Source organism: Epinephelus fuscoguttatus, linkage group LG2 (assembly GCF_011397635.1).
Source record: "Epinephelus fuscoguttatus linkage group LG2, E.fuscoguttatus.final_Chr_v1".
Classification (NCBI taxonomy): Eukaryota; Metazoa; Chordata; class Actinopteri; order Perciformes; family Serranidae; genus Epinephelus; species Epinephelus fuscoguttatus.
In genome coordinates, this window is record NC_064753.1 from 36,301,289 (window position 1) to 36,323,743 (window position 22,455).

General features: G+C 40.8%; 1 protein-coding gene across 1 annotated transcript in view; it reads right to left on the reverse strand.

The window, feature by feature from the left end:
* Nucleotides 1-122: 122 nt before the first annotated feature.
* The window catches only part of LOC125903492 (transmembrane protein 255B), a 28,250-nt gene continuing 5,917 nt past the window's right edge, over nt 123-22,455 (reverse strand). The window contains exons 4-9 of the mRNA XM_049600451.1: nt 14,592-14,681; nt 11,709-11,789; nt 11,096-11,181; nt 6,735-6,894; nt 5,753-5,896; nt 123-2,821 (exon numbers count right to left, since the gene is read on the reverse strand). Coding sequence (XP_049456408.1) covers nt 2,585-2,821; nt 5,753-5,896; nt 6,735-6,894; nt 11,096-11,181; nt 11,709-11,789; nt 14,592-14,681 — 798 coding nt within the window. The 3' untranslated portion in view covers nt 123-2,584. The remainder of the gene's footprint in view (nt 2,822-5,752; nt 5,897-6,734; nt 6,895-11,095; nt 11,182-11,708; nt 11,790-14,591; nt 14,682-22,455) is intronic.

Genomic DNA, 22,455 nt, shown 5'->3' on the forward strand with positions numbered 1-22,455 from the left:
ATTGTATTTTCAAAAAAATGCATTTGTATCCTGTGTGGTTACTTAAACCTGTGTGACATGTTGGTTTACCTAATGTGCTAGTCATTTCCTGTTCAGCTTCAGACTGTAGTGAGTGGAGCAAAACAACATGAATTCAACTTTTTATTTCTAAGAGGAAGAATTATGTGGTTTCGTCGAAAAGTTACATACATAGTCTTCACTTTAAGGTGAAACAATACAGTGAAAACAGTGGTAGTAAAAATTGCACTGGTGATATTGAGATTTTAAAGGAAAGGTTTGACATCATAGGAAATACTTTCTTGCACAGAGACGAGAAGAGTGATAACCTTCACGTGTGCACATTAAAGGGTAACTTACTCATTCTTCAGCCTGGACCCTATTTTTCCATATTTTTGTGTTTAAGTGACTGACAGGACCAACAATTTCTAAGATTGGTCCAGTATTGAGCGAGAGGGCTGCATCCAGCAGCAGCGAAACAGGCAGCAATGTAACATTAATGGGCAATTGTGCACCGTCAATTTACATCCACATAAAGTGCTAGGTTTCGTCACTTTCCAAGTGTCTGACATCATTATTGAAGCATACCTACAAAGATAGACCCCTTTGTTAAAGAGTAAGATCCTTGGTGTTTAACCATAAAAAAGCCCAGAAACCGCTGTCCCCAAACCAACCAGACTTTATTTTAGTAAACCGTAATTTTATTATCATAAAATACACTTAATTCAAAGTCAAAAGAAACAAAATAAAACTCACAAAAACAGTCTTGGTTTGTCTTTCCACTGTTCCAACAATCACCAGTTTTGGTTTGGTGAAAATAAACCTGTTAATTCACTCAGATGTTAAAACATGCGGGCTCTATTCACGCTAAAATTACAGTTTATTTACATGGAGTCTGGTGGGTTTGACGATAACAATTTCGGGCCTGTTTCTCGTTAAATAAAAAGGTCCATGTCTGTAGGGATCCTATCTATAATGTTGTCAGACATGAAGAATAACAATCTGAGCCTGTCAGTAGCAAAAATAAGCACCTTTAGTGGACGTGAATTGACAGTGCACAAATGCCCCAAGTGGTTGTGGCTTGTGGCACTGTGGCTCGTTTCACGGCTGTTGGCCGCACCCCTCTCGCTCAATACTCGATAAGTTTCAAAAAATGTTTTGAGTAATCACTTAGACACAAAAATGTAAGGAAATAGAGTCCAGGTTGAAAAATACTCAAGTTACACTTTAAGTATGAAGCTACCGCCAGAAGTGGCTAACTGAGCTTAGCGCACAGACTGGAAACGGGAGAAGCAGCTAGCCTGGCTCTCAGTAAAACTGTGAAATGTGTTTTTACAATTCGGTATGAGTGCGTATTAAACAAGCAAGATAAAACATGTTAATTAGTGAGCTTTTCATGTATTAAAAAGATTTTCAGCCTAGAGCCAGCTGTTTCCCCATTTTCATTCTTAATGCTGAGCTAAGCTAACTAGCTGCTGACAGTAGCTTTACATTTACTGTAAATGAGTGGCATTGATGTTCTCATTTAACTCAAGCAAGCATATTTCCCAAAATGTGAAACTCCTCCTTTAAATGTGCAATTTCGATGAAGCCCTTACTCCACATGTATGTGTACGCACCATGAATATATGCATTTCTTAAAGGTGCCTCTTTAATACATTATGTATCTTATAGCAGCTACAGAACCCCATCCCCACAGCAGTTAACATGCGTCATCAATAATATATACAGCATATCGACTTTAAAGTGCACATTAAATGATTCACACTAACAGAATGAAACAACAGCAGCATCAGCGTCATTTACTCATTCACATTTCAAGAAAGCCCTTAAAATTGCCCGTACGTTAGTTAGTATACAGAGACAATACACAGGAAGACCTTTAACCCAATCTACACAAGTTAGAACAGAAACAACTATTAGATCACAGTAAGTGTACGACTATACACTTATTCACATGTAATATGTAAGCATCTGAAGGCCAGCTCTAGGCTCAAAGAAAGGTTTGACATTTTGGGAAATACGCTCATTTGTGTACTTTCTGAGAGTTAAAGTTAAGCTGTAACTTCTTCAAGTCTCTGCCGGTTAACTGGAAACGACCACCAAGAAACAGTCCTGCATATAACCCCATGTTAAACGGGGTTTTTTTTTTTTAGTTTTTATACTTCAGTTTTTGTACAGAAAAGATTTAGAGATGCTTGTGGGCAGATTGTTTTCGTTGTACAGAACCAGGCTAGCTGTTTCCAGTCTTTGTGCTCAGCTAAGTTAGCCAGCATCACAATTATGAGTTAGAGATTTAAGAATGGTATCAATGTTCTTTTTAAAAAGGTGAATAAGCATATTTCCCAAGCTGTTTCCTTTAATGAATACACAAGATAAGTTAAATGATGTCTATAATCACACTGCATTACTATAAATCTGTCTCTCCTCAGTGCCACCACATGAAACGTAACATTCCTACCAGTACAGAGTAGCCGTGAAGCTCACTGACTCTTTTCCGTCACCTATGAAATGTATTGTGTTACATTCAGTCTGACCAGATCAAGATATTTCTCTTCCAGCATGACCCAGATGTTTGTCCGAGGGCTCAGCAGGCGTAAGGTGGAGGTTTCTCAAAGGGGCTGTAGGCAGCCCCGTAGAGGACAGGAGCGTTGGGTGATAGCATGTAGCCCCCTGGTTCCTGGGTGGCTCCCTGAGGCAGTGGCTGGGTGGGAGCCTGAGGGGGCTGCTGGTTCTGGTTCTCCTCAGACAGGCAGGAGCTGGAGGCATGGCCTCCCTCAGGGATCATCTGGGGAGTAGCAGGTGGCTGATAGCTGCTGTTGTGCTGTGGGAGAGGTGAAGAGACAGGGAGTGGTAGGTTGCATCGGTATGTGGAAGCAGAGCCAAAGATGCCTAAATTTATCTCTGACATTTTTATGTGAGGTGTGGTTTTTATTCTCTCTGTGTAGTTTGGTTGTCTGGTAGCAGCCACAGAAACATCAGCAAAGATTCACCATCATCACCAATAAATCTGTGAGACACATTTCTGTCACCGCGATATAAATACAACAATGCATCTGCAGAGTTTTGAAGCTTATGTCACAGTTTATGGCACCCATAATGCATCAATCAAGTGTTCAGGTTTTTAACAAATTCTTGGATGATCACCATCAACACATAATGACCTCTGTTATATAAAACAACACCAGCGGAATAATCTACAGACATGACAGCAGCTCTGTGAAACTATATTCAGACACTGGTGCCGATGCAGGTATTTGTCAACCTCATGGTGGTGCTACGAGAAAAGGCAGGGGATCATCAAACCCAGTAGGATTCATCCTGTTGGCACCCTTAAGTTCTGAACCAAATTTCATAGCAATCCATCAAATACTTGAGATATTTCAGTCTGAACCGAAGTTGTGGACTGACAGACAGACACGTCTAAAAATCATTTTTGGGTATGAAAAAAAAAATCAATCACATTTATCCTTCAATAGAAAATGTAATAGTGAGATTGAGGATATACTGTTTTATAATCAGAGTAAGCTTTATTCAGCTTTATTGGCCTAGTATATGAGCTCATACAAGGAATATGACTCGAGGTAAAGGTAAACAAGGTAAACACAAACACCTGTCTACTGTAGATCATTTCCTTGCTATCCTGTTGCTAGGGCAACAACTTTGGTCCCTGTTTACTTCTTGTCAGTTACTGCATTAACAAACATTTCAACAGGAATTACCCTTGGACCCACTTAGAATATTTATATTTTGCTTTGTGTACATGTGTTGGGTGGATGTGACAGTAAATACAGTATATACCAGTCGTTCTCAATCTAGGGTCCAGGGACTCCCAGGGGTCCTTGAGAGAGTTACAGGGGTTCACCAGGAAAAGGGGAATAGGTTATTTTCACTATTTAATTCACTATAGAAGAGAGTCCAATATGTGTAAGACTCATAACAGCGACTATTCCGATCAGAGGTTTTTCTTTCTCTGAGGTTATTTTCTCAGCTGTGGGCGACAACTATAGAGTTCAGGTCTTAATGAAATCTAAGAACCAAAATCTTTTCAGGAGGAGGTCGAAGTGAAATCTGATTAAATATGGGGTTGTGACCTTGTGTCAGGGGTGTCCAAACTTGTCTGAATGGGGGCCAGATGAGATCATGTGAGGCAGTAGTTCCCAGCTGGTCCAGCTTGGGGGTCCAAAGTTCTCCTTAGTCATTAGTTCAAGGTCCACATAGTTTAATACATTCACCGTCATACTTTGTTAGGCCATGCAGTTGAGCTAGTTTTCTGTCTCTGTCAAGTAGCTGTCTGTTAGTCACTCACTTGACAGCAGGAGAAGCCACTTCAAAATAAAAGCTCTTCACTGTACTTCAAAATAAAGTGTGTTTTTTTTTTTTTACAAACTTGACATGTTTGCGAGACACTTCTGGTCCATTCATTATGGACCCCCGACCCACTTTTGGACCACAACCCACCAGCTGGGAACCACTGATGTAAAAAATACCTGGGGGCCAGCTGCTTCTGGTTCACAAAAAGAAAAAGAAAAGAATCACATACAAATGAGACAAATGCAACTGTTTAATTTAGCAAGGAAAAACACTTTCCTCCTCTACTGAAAGCGGCGGCCCTTGCTGCCGACTTCATGCTTCTTTGCTGTAGCCATGTCTGCTACAGAGCAGGAGATGTCTGCTTTTAGGTAATCCTTCACTTCACCCGTTTTCTGTTGTGATGCCCCTCCTACTGTCTTGGAGGATGTTCCAGCCAACCTCATCAGGCAGTTGGCTCACATGGGAGGGTCGTTAGTATGATTAAGCTCACCTGGGCCATCCAGGCTATATAAACTGCCTCATGTTTTCACTCCCCTTCACATACATCCTTGCATGGCTTTCATTACTGACTTTGCTGACCTACACACTCAGTTGGTTATTTTAGTTAATCTAAGTTTAACAAATTGGGCTTGTTTTAACTAAATCTCGTGTGGTCTCCCTGCTTGTCACATTTATTGAGCCAGTTTGTGTCTGTTAGTGAAAACACGCTGGTTTTGCCTGCCTAATTCCTACTAGGTGCATGTTTACAGAGGGTATGATAGTCCTGCCATCTTGAGGTGAACAGAAAAAAGCAAAGTGATTTTCTTTGATTAACCAATATCGTGTGTTGGGGCATATATTTTTAGAGACAAGCTGTGGGCTGTTTAAAATCAGTCAGCAGGCCAAGATTGGCCCCAAGGACAGACTTTGGACACACCTGCTCATGTGCGTAAATGAAAGGGTCACTGACATAAAAAGCCTGGGAACCATTGTAGTATACAACGTGCTTAGGTCATGTTTGAAGTGTGCATTTACACTATAAAAATATATGATTTGCTGGTAAGGTGGGAGCTCAGTGTTGCAGGGTTACTGCACAGGGATTCCTTTTTGGTGACGTTTTGCAGGTATCCACCACAGTAATGTGACGAGGCAGCAGTGCAGATTAATAGATTATTTTCTGATCAGGTGCTTTGATGTTAGAGTCAAACAGCTGTGCTCGTTCAGCAACAACAAACTTGATCCAGTGCTGGTCATCTTGTTGCCAAACTAAAACACTGGCGAGGACTACTGGCCTTTTTTTATTTACTGTAACAAAATCATGTAGGTGTTACCAATAACTTTAACTGCTGCTCAGGTGTCCCAGTAAACCATAAGAGTGCACATGAACAATACCACGATCTCAAATGTTATTTACAGCTGTTCTTTTCCTGCTCTGTCTTTTGCCCTGATGTGAGCCTCCTACCTGCATGGGTATTGGATAGTTGGGGTAGGCAGGCAGAGTCTGTCCCGAAGGGCAGAAGCCAGCGTAGGTGAGCATGTGCTGGGTCGGGTTGTACAGGATGTGGGGCGGCGGCGTGGGGCTGGGAGCCATCACAGGAGTCGGCTTCTGCAGCAGGAAAAAGCAAAAATGCTTTTTTGGATATGATGGAGGAATCCACATATGAAGCTTGAAGGTAAATGTGAGTGAGTGTGCACCAGTTACACATGAAACACACACTTTATTATATAAAAGGTAATGACGTATGATTGCTGCCTAATGTGCTGCAGGAACAATAATCGTAAAATCAGGACCATTAGGATTAATAAAATAAGATCAGAGATTTCCATGTCTCGTGAGTTTTTAGCACATTGATGTGTGACCAGTTATTCTTTTAAAATTTGGTGAGTAAGGCAGTGAAAATATAAATCAATACTAAGTTTTAAACAAAGCTTTGGTAATGTAAACAAAGCAAAAAAGAGATTTAAAATACAAAACAATGATGCATACAACACTGCTGACAGTTCAGTCTTATGAGTTTTGGTTATTCAGACACTGTGTCGATCAGATTCAGGCAGAGCGATCTCAACACACGTCTGCTCTCAGTGATAAATATGACCTTTTATAGCTTTGAAATAAGCTCTAGTGAGACATGTTGCTGAGCTGCCATTAAAATAATGTACACATCCTGTGATCCTGAGGTTCACACACCAGAAACAGATGTTAGGGGCTTTATAATGTTGAGTGTCAGATACTGTGTGTGGCCTGCAGGAAATACGGAAAGGTAAGTAGCTTTCAGTCAGGAGTGTAATAATAAAAATCATTTGCCAGGGTGCTAAAGGCTTTTAATGAAACATCTTGTCAGCAGTGTAATATTACAAGCTTTTTATTTCTCTCAGGATTTTCTTTGTTCATTCCAAAGACCACTTTATTTAAACGTCTTGATACACCCCAGACTCTCGCTCACCATATCTTTGTACGCTCCGAGCAGGGCTGCGGTGATGATGCCCAGGAACAACGCCAACACGTTGAGGACCACTGAGGCCCACAGCAGGCGGTGCAGGTGGATCACATCCCAGCAGCTGTTGACCCCGGTGAACTCGTAGTACTGTGTGTGGTATTCTTGGCTGGAAGATGAAGAGAGAAACAGTCAATTGTGAACTGGTGAGAACGACTTGGACACAGCGTACCTCTGGTTTTGTATTTTAGTTATTATTGCCATAAATCACACAGCATGCGTACTTTATATTAAAGGAACACTCAACTGGAAAACGGCCATTTGTATATTAATTGTGTTACCTTGAATATGTGAGGGAAAGTTTGTTTTTCCCACATGCCTTCACAGTGAATAGAAAATCCAAGTGAACGGGGATCGTGTTTAACAACAGCAAAGCATCTGTTAACAAACTCACTCAGCTTCTGCAGGATAATCTAAGACTTATCTTTACCGGCCGAATGCTTTGTACATCCCAGACACATGCATTTTCAATAAAACATCTTGACTTAAAACACAGCAGTACAAACAGTCTCATGCACAGCTGAGTAGTTTGCTTGAGCATGTGTATTTCATTTAATATTTATTTAACAGGGACAGGTACAGTGTGCTTTGAGAATTGCATGACAATTACCCAACGCAATGTATCACATGATTTACAGCTACTGCCTATTTCCAGTGCCTGTCCCTAGAAAGGCCTTTAACACAAGGAACATAAAACATGATGACAGACAACAGGGTAAAACTATGTCATACTACATTTTATAGGAACAGTTTACATGTCAGTAATTAAAACAGACAAAGCATGAAAACAACTACTTTTAAAAGAACTGATAAAAACACTTTCGTGTTAAAAAACGGAGGAAATAAAAGACAGTCTAAATGAACTTAAAGCTCAAGTAAAATCAGGAAAGGCTCTCCAATAAAAGCTTGTTTTAAGAAGGGACTTAGAAGAGATCACTGACTCGGCCGTCCTGATTTCCTCAGGCAGACTGCTCCAGAGCCTCGGGGCCCTGATAGCAAACGCTCTGTCCCCTTTAGTTTTCAGCCGGGCCTCTGGAACAGACAAAAGACCTCTGCCTGAGGACGGAGCCTTAAAAGTGATCGGTAGAATCTTAAAATCTATTCTAAAACATGGGAGTCAGTGTAAAGAGGCTTAATCTGGAGTGATGTGATCACATCTCTTGGTTCTGGTTAAAAAACCTGGCAGCTGAATTCTGTACATTTTGGACTTAATTTATAGATTTTTGAATCAGGCAAGAAAAGAGGTTGTTGCAATAATCCAGGCGTGAAGAGATGAAGGCGTTTCATTGTCTCTGTGTCTTTAAAAGTTAAAATGAATCATATTTTTAAAATATTTCTAAGATGACAAAAACGTGATGGCTCGAGCTTTGTGACGTGCTGCTCAAAACTTTAATTACTGTCAAACCAGACTCTACGATTTCTTGCAACAGGTATGATATTATCCGACAGGGGGACCAGCCAATGTGACATACTCACATATGCATTATATACACACATAGATGCATGCAGAAGTCTGCTCAGGCATGCTCAGGGTGCTTTACTCGTCAGTGCAAAGTGTTTTATATTACAACATTTTTAGCATAAATGCATGTGTCTGGGAAGCACTGAGCACACGACTAGATAAATGAGTTGTGCATGAGTTTGTAAAGTGATGTTTTGATATAGTTTTGCTGTTATAAAATGCGACCTTCATTGACTTCAATTCACATAGAATATTCGCCTTTTTTGTGTTTTCCATTAACTGGGAAGCCATGCAAGAAAAACTGATTTCTTTGTGAATTCAGTGTAACATGTGGCGAGTAATTGATATACCAATGGTCATTTTGCAGGGCAAGTATTGTTTTTTAAGAGGCCCTCTTCACAGCAGACATTTTGACTTGTCACAGCAGGAGAAGCACTGATGGCTGTTTCATTTAAGTGTATCAAGTGTTTTAAATGTATGTACTGTATTAAGTCAGCAGTGTCACTGAGCCAGGTAATGCCAAACTGAGTGCAGCTCTTATACATTTTATTAATAACACCTGCAGGAAAAACTACAGTCAAAGCAGAATGTCTGCCCTGAAAAAGGCTTTCTGTAAAGCAGCCACCCTCCACATCACAGCTTCTTCTTATTTCCAGCCGGTAAAGAAAACAAAAAACCCTAAACACTGTCCATCACTTGTTCTCACTTTATGGCATTATTAAACCTTCCAGGCAGCCATTCATCCACTAATAACGAGGAGTAACACAGTTGAAAAGCAGGGAGGGACTTTTTGGAAAGCCTTTTCCTCTTTGGTGTTTGTCCAAGAGCTCATGGAAAACTCTCAACATCCGGGATTTGAAAGTTGGCTGTAGAATAGGAACCTCTTTAATGCAAGTAAGCGCCAAAATCACATAACCCAAGAGTTTTTCCAACAGCGGAGACTGTAAATGCAGTCTTTGGCTGCCAGCTCTGAAATATAGGATGCTGTTGTTTCACTGCTCTGCGGCGTTTTATCATGCTATCATAACATTGTAACTGACAGAAAAACATGTTCACTGTGATGGACACCCTGGATCAAGTTAGGGTCATGTATCTGCAAGCTGACTTTGGGGACCAGTTATTTCCTGAAGGGAAGAAAGTTAATCATGAAAATACTCACTGATGTAGTGGCTGAATGCAGAGTTAAAGGAGTAGTTCACCCACAAAATTACCATTTGTGTATCTATTCAGGCTGCTCTCATGCACTGTTCCTATGAAAAGAAATGCATCATAATTTGTATATATCCCACGTAATCCTGAGCCAGTAATTCAAATCAAGCAGTCCTGCAAGAGGGCAGGTTGGCGTGATGGATGAGTTACAAAACACAGGACTTTCACCAGGAGACTGATGTTTGGAAGCATGTGAACTTCGAGTTTTTTAAAGTACATCGTCACCATGTTTCTCTTCCTAAACCTAACCTTCGTAACATTACGTTAAGTACATAAAGTCATTCATGGGGCGCTAACTAGTAGGATATCATAAAAGCTGTTTTATGAGGTTGATCAATCACTCACCCTGTTTTATGTAGAGTTTGTGAAGACAACCTTGTTTTTCTCGCACTACTCAGTGGTGAACGAAAAATCCAAAACCTGCGAAATATCTGGATGAACTGGAGTAAAGGGGGACCACATTTAACAACAGAAAAACTGTATCACAACATCTGTTTATAAACACTCACACAACTCGAGCAGTGCAATCCAAGTCTCATTCATCCAGTCATTTGCTCAGTACTTCCCAAACACATACATTTTTACTACAATGATTAAAACACTAACATATAGGTGTGGTCTCACAGGATGTTGATTGTGGGTATAAAACCTGCCGCTACGTGGAACAAGTCCTGCATAATCAGACCTAACTTCACACTTTGTTTTGGCGCTGAGCAGGAAACAACCACAACTTCCAAGCACCAACCTACACGTGTAAATGTCTTTCAATGTTTTACGTGGCATTTTCTTTTTCAGGGATTTAACCATTTTAAGGCCACGGCTCGCCTCTGCACCAAAACAAGTTCCCCCTGGATATTTTGCAAGGGCACTGTTGCTGCATCCTCAGCTTAGTGCTGCCCAAGATGATTATGATTGACGTAGAGAGAAGAAAGAAAGAAATAAGAGGACAAATGAACAACCCAGGGTGTTTTTCTTATTCCTAGTGCAAAATCATGACTGGTTCAGTCAGACCTATTTTGCGCTGGCACAGAGTGGTAGGTCTGGCTATGGGAGACTAGCAGAAGTGGCGCACCTGGGTAAGCATGTGTATTTGAACTCTGCTTGTGTGTTCCATCCAAAAGAGTGGAAATGCAAATGCTTGCCCAGGTGCACCACTTGTCCATGAATGTGACAGTTTATGTGTAACTGTTTTTAATAGTGAGGTTTTATTGAAAATGCATGTGATCGAGGACTACTGAGCAGATGACTGGATAACCAAGAAATGGATTATACTGCACAAGTTGTGTGAGAGTTTGTAAACAGATGTTTCGATGATGGTTTTCTACTGTTAAACTCGGATCCCTTTCACTTAAACTCATCAAGAATTTTCTTAATGTTTGGATTCTTCATTCACCAGAGAGGCATGTGAGAGAGAGTTTTCTTCATGAATTCCGAGTAACACTTAATAACTAACTTATATAGAAATTATGATTTTGTGGGTAAAGTATTCTTTTAATGCATTGAAAAATGCAAACCCAGCTGCATGGTCTGTTTTCTATCCAAAATAAAGTCCACTCACACATACATACAGACACACACACACACACAGAGGCACAAATACACCCTGATCTGAGCACCAGCAGTGTGTGATGCGTCTCACCTCTCACAGTTATACAGGTAGCAGCAGTAGCACGTGTTGCTCCTCAGCTTCAGCTTGCACGCCTTGTCAAATGAACGGCACGTCACCTGTAACGTCAGAGGTTTGATGAGTTAAAGAGGTTCTCAGAGCTTTTAATCATTTGTAATAAATGTTTTATTCACCTCATGATAAGCACATAAACAGCTTGGATAAAGGAATACATGAGGAAACTGTGTCAAAATTTTATTTCCAGAACTTCTATTTGCTTATAATTTGATGCAAAGTGAACTAGATGGTTTTTATTTCAGTGCAGTAACATTATCTGACCACTAGATGTCACTACATGCATTGAGAATTTTTCAGTGAGGCACCAAAAGGCTCCAAAAACACAGAATATCATCCTAAAATGAACCTAAAATGCATTTGTGAGCATCATACACACCATTTAAAAGACAAGAGCTGAGATACTAATTTAAAACAGTGTGTGAGAGGAGGAAGCTAAATGGTTTCCATTCACGTGGCTCAGTATTTGTGGCTCAGTAATTGTTATTCTACCCCGAGAGATTATTCAGTGTGTTCATACAGCACAGACAATGGCAGGTGATATATTAAATGTGTGTTCAGTATGAATCACCTCAGTATAGTAGCTGTCGTACGCATAACCTGCTCCACTGGTGTAAAAGTCACACATGTCCTCTTGCAAAGGCCTCGTGTCCTGCATGTCGGAGAGATTAGACAGAGAGAGAAAGATGATTTGTTAAATAAACAAGACACAGTCATACAGTGCATATAAGTGAATCGATTGGTCTTGCACCACAACTGAGATCTAAATGTTCTTTGTTAGGGTAAATCTCCGTGATAAAAAAATTCCAGTGATGCACTTTTCGCCTGACCCTGCTTTGTGTTATTCAGTCCATCCTCCACTTGTTTCTGCGTCACTGCAGCAGTGAAGGTTTACAACACGTGCCTGCTCCAAACTGTCCACTCCACCGGACTACAAACCCCACAACAGTAAACCTGACTGGGGTTTAAATAATCTGAAAGACAATATAATCATTTTTCATTGTCCGAAGCCTGAAGGTGCAATAAATATGACTTTTACTGTCCTGTGAGCGCAGAACGAATCTATCTGCAGAGGCTTTGATAGCACTGTTGATCAATATCAACAGAGTGACTCTGTGCCAGCTTTTTAAACTCTCTGGTCTGCACTCATTAAGATGCTCATTAAGATTCATAAGGCTGATGTGACAAACTGTTCATGTCCAAACACGGGAACATCTAAGACTTCCAGTGAAGAAGCAACAGTGACCTTATTTGACCTCTCTGCATCTTCTCTTCATTTCCGTAAAAACAAATTCAGGTATTTGCTCAAATAAAATGTCATGCATATTAATTAAGTCTGGAAGTTATTTCGGATGTAGAGAGTTTAAAATTGTCTCATGCTGTGATGAACTGACGTGTTAAACTGAGTACTTATGAAAAAGTTTTAGAGTAAATGAGGCTTCTTCCTACAAAAACAAGGAATTAAGAAGTAGTCTGATACTTTACTGAAATAGAAGTAGTAATACCACGGTCTAATAAAATACGCCATTACAACTAAAAGTCCTGAATTAAAAATGTTACTTAAAATTGCAAATGTATTATCAGCAGATGGACTTAAAAGTAAAAGTACTCATTACGCAGATAAGCCTCTTTCAAGTGTGATATTATTATAGTACTCTGTTTTTATCACTAACAAATACATGTACGATTATTTTAGTTTTCACCCATTCCTCCTGCAAAAGGCTTCTAGCTCTGTGAGATTCTTGTTCCGTCTTGAATGCACTGCTCCTTTGAGGTCTATCCACAGATTTTCAGTGATGTTTAGGTCGGGGGATGAGGGGGCTGTGACAAAACCTTCAACTTGCGCCTCTTGAGGTCGTCCACTGTGGATTTCAAAGTGTGTTTAGGATCATGGTCCTGTTGTAGAAGCCATCCTCTCTTCTTCTTCAGCTTTTTTACAGATGCTGTGATGTTTGCTTCGAGAATTTGCTGGAATTTAACCGAATCAATTCTTTACTCTACCTGTGAAATGCTCCCTGTGCCACTGGCTGCAGCACAAGCCCAAAGCATGATCGAACCATCCCCATGTTTAACAATCTGACAGATGTTTTTTTCATGAAATTCTGCATCCTTTTTTCTCCAAACATACCTTTGCTCTTTGTATCCAAAAAGGAACTTTGTAGTGCGAACTTTGACGTGAGGACACAGGAAAAGGTTTTCTTCTGATGACTCCTCCATGAACGTCATATTTGTACAGGTGTCACTGCACAGAAGAACAGTGCACCACCACTCCAGAGCCTGATAAATCTTCCTGCAGGTCTTTTGCAGTCAAACAGGGGTTTTGATTACGCTTTCTAGTAATACTACAAGCAGCTCTCTTGAAAGGTTTTCTTGGTCTTCCAGACCTCAACTTGACCTCCACAGTTCCTGTTACCTGCCAATTATGAACTGAGGAAACAGCTATCTGAAAACACTTTGTTATCTTCTTATAGTCTTCTCCTGCTTTGTGGGCATGGTCAGTTATTTTAGTTTTTAAAGTGCTAGGCAGCTGTTTAGAGGAGCCCATGTCTGCTGATTGTTGGGGCAAGGTTTCAGGAGTCAGAATATTGCATCACCTGGCCTTTCCTAATGATGATTGTGAACAAACTAGAGCCCCAGCAAGCTAATTATGGTCTGAGACCCTGTTTAAAGTTGTTTTGGGGTGCCCAGACTTTTGCATGGTGCTAATTTTTTTTCACTCTAAAATTGTACAAAAAAAATAAAACTAATACACTAAGCTTGCTTAAAAATGTTGAAAAGCATAATCCATTCAGCTGCATGCCTTTTGGAGATCAGTTCATCCTCTACTTACTAAACTAGTCACAGAAAAGGAATTTCAAACATGGGTGCCCAAATTTTTGCATGTCACACACAGTGTGGGACTTGCACTGGTGCGGTCTTGGTCTTGACTCAGTCTGAACCGTTTAAAGTCTTGGTCTTGTCTTGGTCTCGATACACTCTGGTCTTGGTCATGACTTGGTCTTGGTTTAGGTGGTCTTGACTACAACACTGCTAATTTCTCTAATAATAAAACTGTTTATGTATCCATCAGACCATTGCAATTACGTTTCCTGGAAAATTTCTCAGTTAAAATAGAATCAAAGATAGTGCTCAGTGACTTAGAGAAAGTGGGGTACATTTTTGGACACATTTAATCAGCCCTGTTTTGTTTCCTCTGCAGCTCTCTGCAGGTTGGACAGTGAAATTGGTTGGTCTGGTCTTCCTGTCTGGTGTCGTGATGGTGCTGACAGTTCTGTCTGATTGCATCGACAAAGTTCCTGATCCTACTGATACTTTGCGTCTGTGCCAGTTTCACCCTGCGTTTCTCTGTTGACCTGAGCGTGTGTGATTAAATTTGGTGTGTGTATTATGTGTCAGAGTTTGTTCAGTATTTCTTTCTTTTGACTGCAGGCATGTAAATAGATGCGATACTCACAATGAACTCTGAGGCGATGATCCCGTCCACAATGGCACAGAAGAAAGACGCGATGACTCCGATGCTGATGAATATGATCGCTGCCACGAGCTTAAAGAGACGAAGATGGTAAGGTCATGAGAAATCATTTTGGAACAAATAAAAAAGCACCAATGAGTATCATCAGAGTAAGTCAGCAGCAAACAACTTGTGTTTATTTGAGTGCACAAATTCTTTTGACAAATTATTTCAAAATGAAATGATGAAAAAATGTTGATGATGACTATGAAGAAGGTACTTTTAAAATAAATAATCAGGAATCTTGAATTTGTAGAAAACATAAATGTATTTATAAAAACCTATTTTTTATGACCAAATTTTATCAAGTAACGACATCACAGTTTACAGACCTAAGTATATACAAAGACAGAGGACACTAAAAATGACTGTCACATTTATGTCTACTGACAGTATCATAATTTCATTTTCCAGCGTATTTTTATTTGTTTCTTATTGATTCTTATTAATAATTTATACACCAGAACACACAGACACACACACACTGTAAGCTTTCTGCATGGGTGTGTCCTGATTGGTCGTCTGCAGTGTCTGGGCTGCAGGACGATAAAGGAAATGTACGACTTCTTGCTCTGCCAACACAGAGGTGCTTTGTGGGTAATTTATGGGCACAGAGGCGACGTACAGGACAGAGGGACGGCCTTTTGTACCAGCAAGGTCAATCTAATTCTCCCACTCTGATACACACACACACACACACACACAAACACACACACCCTTATTGTTGCTTATCTCACACATTCACACAGTTCTGTACAATCATCCCAAAATCTGATCACTGATTAATAACCTTAAATCAGTGACTCACACGTGTTTTTTCATAAAGCTTTTACTGTAAGACAAAGCACTTCTTTGATATTACACACACACACACACACACACAGCCGATCAGACGCAGCTGGCTGATCGCAGATGTCTGATCATGAACTTTATCACTGAGCATCGTTTACTGTCTGTTCGATCGCTCCTCCAGGACCGAACCTGCTGTACTGAAGCAGGAGATTAAACACATGCTTTTTTTTTTTTATAGAGAAAAAATTGGTCTAAAATGATAGGTGGGATACAGCAGGCTGTCCCAAAAATTGAGCAGAGTTACCACTTAACAGTTGTATACCTCCACAGACCTCCATATCTCTGTAGACTCATTTGTAGCCATGACACTTGACCACGCTTCAAATGCAGATGTTGCTGCAAGGACACTACAAATTCTAAAGTGTGGATGCTTGAAAGACATTTTCAGCCTCGTCAGGACAGAAGATCTATACAGTCAGTGCTGCTTCAAGGTGGACACCAAAGATCAGTAGCTATCACCAGTTCAGTATCCAACCAAAAGTGAGATATGACGCTGAGTAATGGCCAGAAAAGTGTTTTGGCAGAACATTATGATGTCACACTGAAGTTGACCTTTGACCTTTTGGATATGAATGTCATCACTTCATAATTTTAGACTGTTAGACATTTGTATTAACTTTTGTCATAATTAGCGTATGAATTCTGAAGTTATGGCCCAAAATGTGTTTTGTAAGGTCGCAGTGACCTTTAACCACTAAATTCAAGTATTCAGTTCACTGTTGAGTCAAAGTACATGCCAAATTTCAAGAAATTCACTCACACAATGTTCCACAAAAAAAAAATCACATTCACAAGAATGAAGCAGATGAGGTCACAGTGACCTTGACCGTTGACCTTTTACACCCAAAATCTAATCAGTTCATCTTTTCAAATTTGAATAAAATCCTCAATGCGTACTTGAGGTATCATGTTCACAAGAACAGAGCGTGCATATGGATGGATGGACATCCCAAAAACATAATGACCACAGCTATCACCGGCGCGGCGGCACAAAAAACCCAGTTTACAATTTTCTTTACTTCCCTAAAAAGTGCAGGACAGTAAAAGAAGAGATCTGTGGCTCCATGCTGTCTGCTGACAGGATTAAAAATGGCTTCTGTGACCTCAGGGTACCTGTGCAGATGTAACACTAATCATCCCCAGGTGGGGGCGCAGTGAGCTGCAAGGAGACATCTAATTGGCTGCAGATAATTCTCTGTTGAAAAGAATGCGTTAACAAACCCAGCAATGTCAGGGGAGTCTCAAAAAGTCATTTATATATATAAAACTCAAAATACAGTTGTTAATCCTTCTGTGTGCATTATTTCATTATGATACCAATCTGACCCTGTAGCTCTTGAGGATCTGAGACCTCTGGGCAGTTGCCCACTTTTCCCACTGGGTAATTCATTCTTTGGTTTCTGATGTCACCCAGTGATAGAGCTAAAAACATGAGGGAAATATCGTCAAACTCAGTCTGCACACGCCTTCACAGTCCTGAGAAGAGGTCTAACCATGTGGGTGAACCAGTGCTACAAAGGGCCTTTCAGTATTTTTTAATTTGGTTTTTAATTCCACATGTTTTGGCTGATCAGAAATAAACATAGCAACCCAACATAGTGGTGTAATTGTCCAAATATGATGACATTTATTTGACATGTCAGTTTTATTCAGGCTAATCTTTTGTTAAGTTAGTGGCCAGGTGTCACATATGAAATGTCTTGCTGTAGACTAACACAAAGCGTGGTGAAATGGATATTAAGGGAATTTTAAACTGAATTTCCCTGAATAAAGTGAAATGAGAGCGGTGCTGAGAAAATAAGCTTTTTCTGGGTGGGTTTTATCTGCCACTGGCCCAGACTCTCCACTTCATTAGCGGTTTAAATGACTCTGCTTTTATGGGCTGCAAGTGGGAGATGAGGCCAGCAGCAGAGACAATAGAGCCTGACAACTGCATTACTTCACATTACCTTAGCACCAGCTGCCAGCACATAAAACACCTCAACACACACTCTGTCGCCCAAACCCCCAAATCTCCCCTGATACAGCTGAACGGAGAGAAAAATCAAATACTGAGAAAGATTAAAGGCTGTGGATGGTTTTCTGCTCTCAGGAGTGGAGTCAGTGAGGAAATATTAAAAAGACCGCAGTGGTGGAAAGTACCAAGTACTGTACTGTGGCACAGCTGTGAGGTACTTGTACTTCACTTGATTATAGCAATTTTATGCTACTTTATACTTTAAATCCAGTACATATCTTGAATATTGTACTTTTTCATTCTGCTAAGTTCATGTGCCAGCTATATTCCCAAGTTACTATTTCAACTTTTCCAATACAACCCATTGTAAAAGACCAGCTAAAACAGTAATCTGCTACTTCGCTGATATCGGATTTTGAATGAAGTACTTGGATTGGCCTCTGGTCATGGTCAAGGTGGCGGCTTAGTTTTTGTGCTCCCAACGATTTGGCAAATTAACCCTGAGAACACTTCAGAAAACAGCAAAGTGTATGTTTTCAGACACGATGGAAAACAGGGTTATTAGAAGTAGTAGAAAAACTATGCCTGTGAAAGAAAATACTGATGTATGGCCACCACAAAGCAGCGCTAACCAAAGTAGCTTCCCCACCTACGACATTAGGGGGAGACAGATGGAGCGCGTGATGCTAGCCTTTAAAGTTCACTGAAACAAGTTTTTTACCTTTCAAGTTAATAAATAGTTAATAAATAGTTCCTTATTTACACATCCAGCAGCTACAGAGCAACATTAGCATTAATTTAAAGTTTGTCCACGTGATGAATGTAAGTCCAGTAGTCACTCTCCTTTTACCTCTGTGTTTGGTCACTACCAATGAAAGTTGCTCTGTGGCATCCTAAGCCAAAGATGTTCAGCCTCCCAGGTACAAAATTACCCTGATCTTCAAAATCATTGGGCTCACAGAGTAAGCGCACTAAAGAAATTTGCAGGCCAAGCGGCTAACTTCCAGTTTAGCGCTTTGCTTGTGTGGCTCTCCTAGACTTTAGCAACGTTATCGGATCGAATGGACCGAATGGGGTTTTGATATCCTAAAAAATGTATCCTCTGATTTACAGATGTCTCTTTCACAATGTAAGTCTATGGGAAAAAATCTTTTCAGGCCAAATGGCATCATCTAACGGACTTTGAGACTGTAGTTACATGGTTTGGCCACTGTGTCAAATTGGCGCTGTTCCTGGGGGCTTTGTCTCTGCCAAATCCTGAGGACTCCTGCTGTTCGGTGATTACTAAGTAGTGTACAGTCACTTTTTTTTTTTTTTTAGCTTTTTCTTTGAAAGTTGCCTGTTGCAGCTGAAAATAATGCTACGAGAGCAGAGAGAGTGAAACAAAACGCTAAACAATGAGCTGAGACCTGTTATAAACCTCCGTAAAGTCGAGGAGAGCTTCTAATTAAGGTATTAAGGTTCATTAGTACGAGGCATTTGATACATTATTATAAAGAATATTAATTGTAGCTGCTTTAATTACTGAAAAACAAAGAAATACCAATAAAAGACAAAGACACACATGATAAAAGTTTTACAGAAGAAGATATACCAACGATAAAGAGGTAAAGACACAAGGAGGGATTTTATAGCTTCAGTAAAGATAGCTATCAGGTTATGTAACTAAAGTCGCTGACCTCTTCAAGGTCTTTATCCCCCTGCTCAGTGGTCCAGTGACCAGTCACGACCACAGCTGGACACCCTGGTAATAAGAACCGTGTTGGGTAAAATATGGCCCTTTTAAAGGTTCACCGTTCCGCTTTCTGAGCTGCAAGGTGACCAAAAGGACGGCGGTTTGTGAGATACAGGCACTAACTACAGAGCGAAGAACACGAGCTACATGAAGCATTTAGCCATAAAGAAATCTCACAGTGTATCGGGGCAGTGAAGCCTGCTTTAGGAGCAGCAGGGTGAGGGCAGATAGGAGGGCAGTTTACAGACAGATTTCATGCTCTATGAGCCTTTTAAACGTTTTGAAGGACAAGATAACAGTAAACGTGGTAATATACGGTTATTAGGATTTTAAAAAGCTTTATTCAAGAAATGTCAGTGGAGCACAAATGTGTGTTTGACCTCTCTCAGATTCATAATGAGGGCTGGTCTCTCGGGAACATTTGTGATTGGAGCACATGTCTAATAACATTTTAAAAATCTAGAGATAAAGCTTCCTATTAAGCGAAGAGAAATTTCTGCCTGTCAGCTAGGCTGTTGATGTCACAGTCTCTCCACGGCCTAGCACCAAAGTACATTTCTGACATGTTAGTGCCATATGAACCATCTCGGACTCTGAGGACCTCAGGGACCGGCCTCCTGCTGGTGCCCAGAGTCAGGACTAAACATGGGGAATCAGGATTCCAGTTTTATGCAGCTAAAATCTGGAACAGTCTTTCTGAAGATGTGAGACAGGCCTCTACTCTGACAATGTTCAAATCTAGGCTCAAAACAGCTCTATTTCACTGTGCATATGACTGAAAGGATCTTATCTGCACTCTTCTCTTTTAAAGTTCATTTTAAAATGATTATTTATGTTTTTATTTTGTATTGTGATTTTAATGCATTTTCTTGTTCTGTAAAGCACTTTGAATTACTTTGTGTACGAATTGTGCTCTACAAATAAACTTGCCTTGCCTTGCTTTTTAAGGTTAAGTGAATTCACAAACTAAACTCCTAGTGCATGGTCACACGAGTGAAGTGACCATCGCCTGCCGAGGTGATATTCGTGCTGAATGTGGGCAGAGCTGGATGAGACACACACAGAAAGCTAGCATGCGAGCTAATGTTAGCTTTCATTCATGCCTGTCTCACGACTCACTGCCAGCCAAGAAGTATCTATCATTTGGGACAGTTTGTATTTTTCATATGATATCGGCTGGTTAAACAAGGCAACAATCAATGTCTCCTCCTCACATACATCTTTAGGATTAGCTGCGGCTGGGACTTTGCCAGTTAAAGTTCACCAAAGTTAGACCCCACATGATGCAAAGATGTGAATTTGCTTCGGTACAGAAAAGGAAAGTTTTATTTGTCCCTTCACTTCCACTGAAAAGAAGTGAACAGGCGGTGAATATCTGCAGGCGTTAATTTGTCACATGTGTGACCCTTCTTCCTCCCCACAGTGAGTGAGCGAACTCTGATGGATAGAGCATGACTAATCGTCCAGATATACCCTGAGTCACAAAAACATTCAGGGAGCCTATCGAGCCCTGAGTCATCATCTTGCTCTGACAAAAAGCGGCGCGAAATGCTTCATAAAAGACAGCCAGGGCGAGCGTTTTCAAGCAAGCTACACGTCACTTTGCCTGTTTGCTGACACACGCAGAAGGTTAGAACGCCTATAACAAAGTGGTGACACTAGACGTGATGCAAATGAGCAAACATCAGATTGCCTCCCAGTTTCTCTTATAGAGATGCCCAAACCAGGGTGCTCCATAGCTCACCTAGTAGAGTGCACGCCCAACTGTGTCCTGGCCGCAGCAGCCCAACATGCGCCCTGGCTGCAGCAGCCACGGGTTGGATTTCAACCAGCGGCCCTTTGCTGCATGTTGAAGTTGTTAATTTCTGTAATCAAAGTTGGGAACATCTCTTTTTGGCAGCGGTATTTAAACTCGCCACTTCTCTGAATGTTAACAGTTCAAACAACATCGTCCTCCATCTGCTGCCTCGTAACGTCAGACAAGCAAAGAGCCTGTGAGCTGCAGGAAGAACACGGAAAGCTTCGGAGCTCTCAGATGTCTGTGTGGTATTGTCAGCATGTTGGTTAGTTGTTCTTTAATGAGTGACCTCGCTCTGCCAGCCAGCTCTCGTGTTACCGCCCTGAGCCTCGGACACAGGATGGGAAGAAGACACCTGTGTGAGAGCAGCGTCGTGCCACATGTGCCTCATAACAGACACCGTAGACCGGCGCTGGTGTGGCAGCAAACTCGCCATTAAAGTTTAAAGCACAGATGGGAGCGATGCCAGGAGAGGCAGACGGATACAGCAGGCTGTAAATGTCTTTGCCAGCAAGATAGAAAGTTTCCCTCACACATTTACAGCCGCAAACACAACATGAGAAATAACACAACAGCAATGACTCAAAAGGAGTGAGAGCCTACAGAAAATATGCTTTAACATAAACATTTTTATTAAACATTTATCTTCGTTAAATTATGATTTATTCTATTATTAGTCAGCTGCACCTCTCCACATGTGTGAACAGCTCTAAGTGTGTACGGACACTGTATATTCTTTATGTTATGTACAGCCTATGGTGCAGACCGGATTAGATACGGTAGACTTCAGTGTAAGGTAAGACAACGACACCCTGCACGCCACATGAAAAATTCACAACACACACTGTATCACAGTCACGGTGACAGGTTTACATCTCTATCACACCAAGACACTATTTCTCTGAGTACGCCTGTAAAGTGCCTCTAAATGTCTGTACAGTCATTTATTAAATGCATTTCTGAAGCCTTTTATCTTTCTTTTTTTTAATGTAACATATAAAGAAGTGCCCCAAGATGGGGACACTCAACTTGCTTTGCCCAGGTGCCACTTTTGGAAAATGTCAGGAAACCAGAAGCCACTTAATAAACAAACATTAATAACATTTATTAGCATATATAATTAATGAATTGCATGTTTTCAGCCTTTCAGCATTTGGCGTCCTCACTCATCTTTGCCAAGAGGCAAATCCACTCGCAGCACAACTCAGGTGTACGCATTGGCGTTTCTAGGATTTAAGGACATTAGGAGCTTAGGGCTCATTTATGCTCCCTTTACGTACGAAAATGTATACGTCTGTTCAAACGATATTACCGTCACTGCCCACATACTTCCATGCGCCCTTTATGTTGGCATGGATGTTAACCCATATATCCACCAGGAGGCAGCCCAGTGTCAAAAGTTTATGACAACAACAAACTCAAAAACAAACATGGCGACTGTGGAGGAGATATTGATAATGTACCT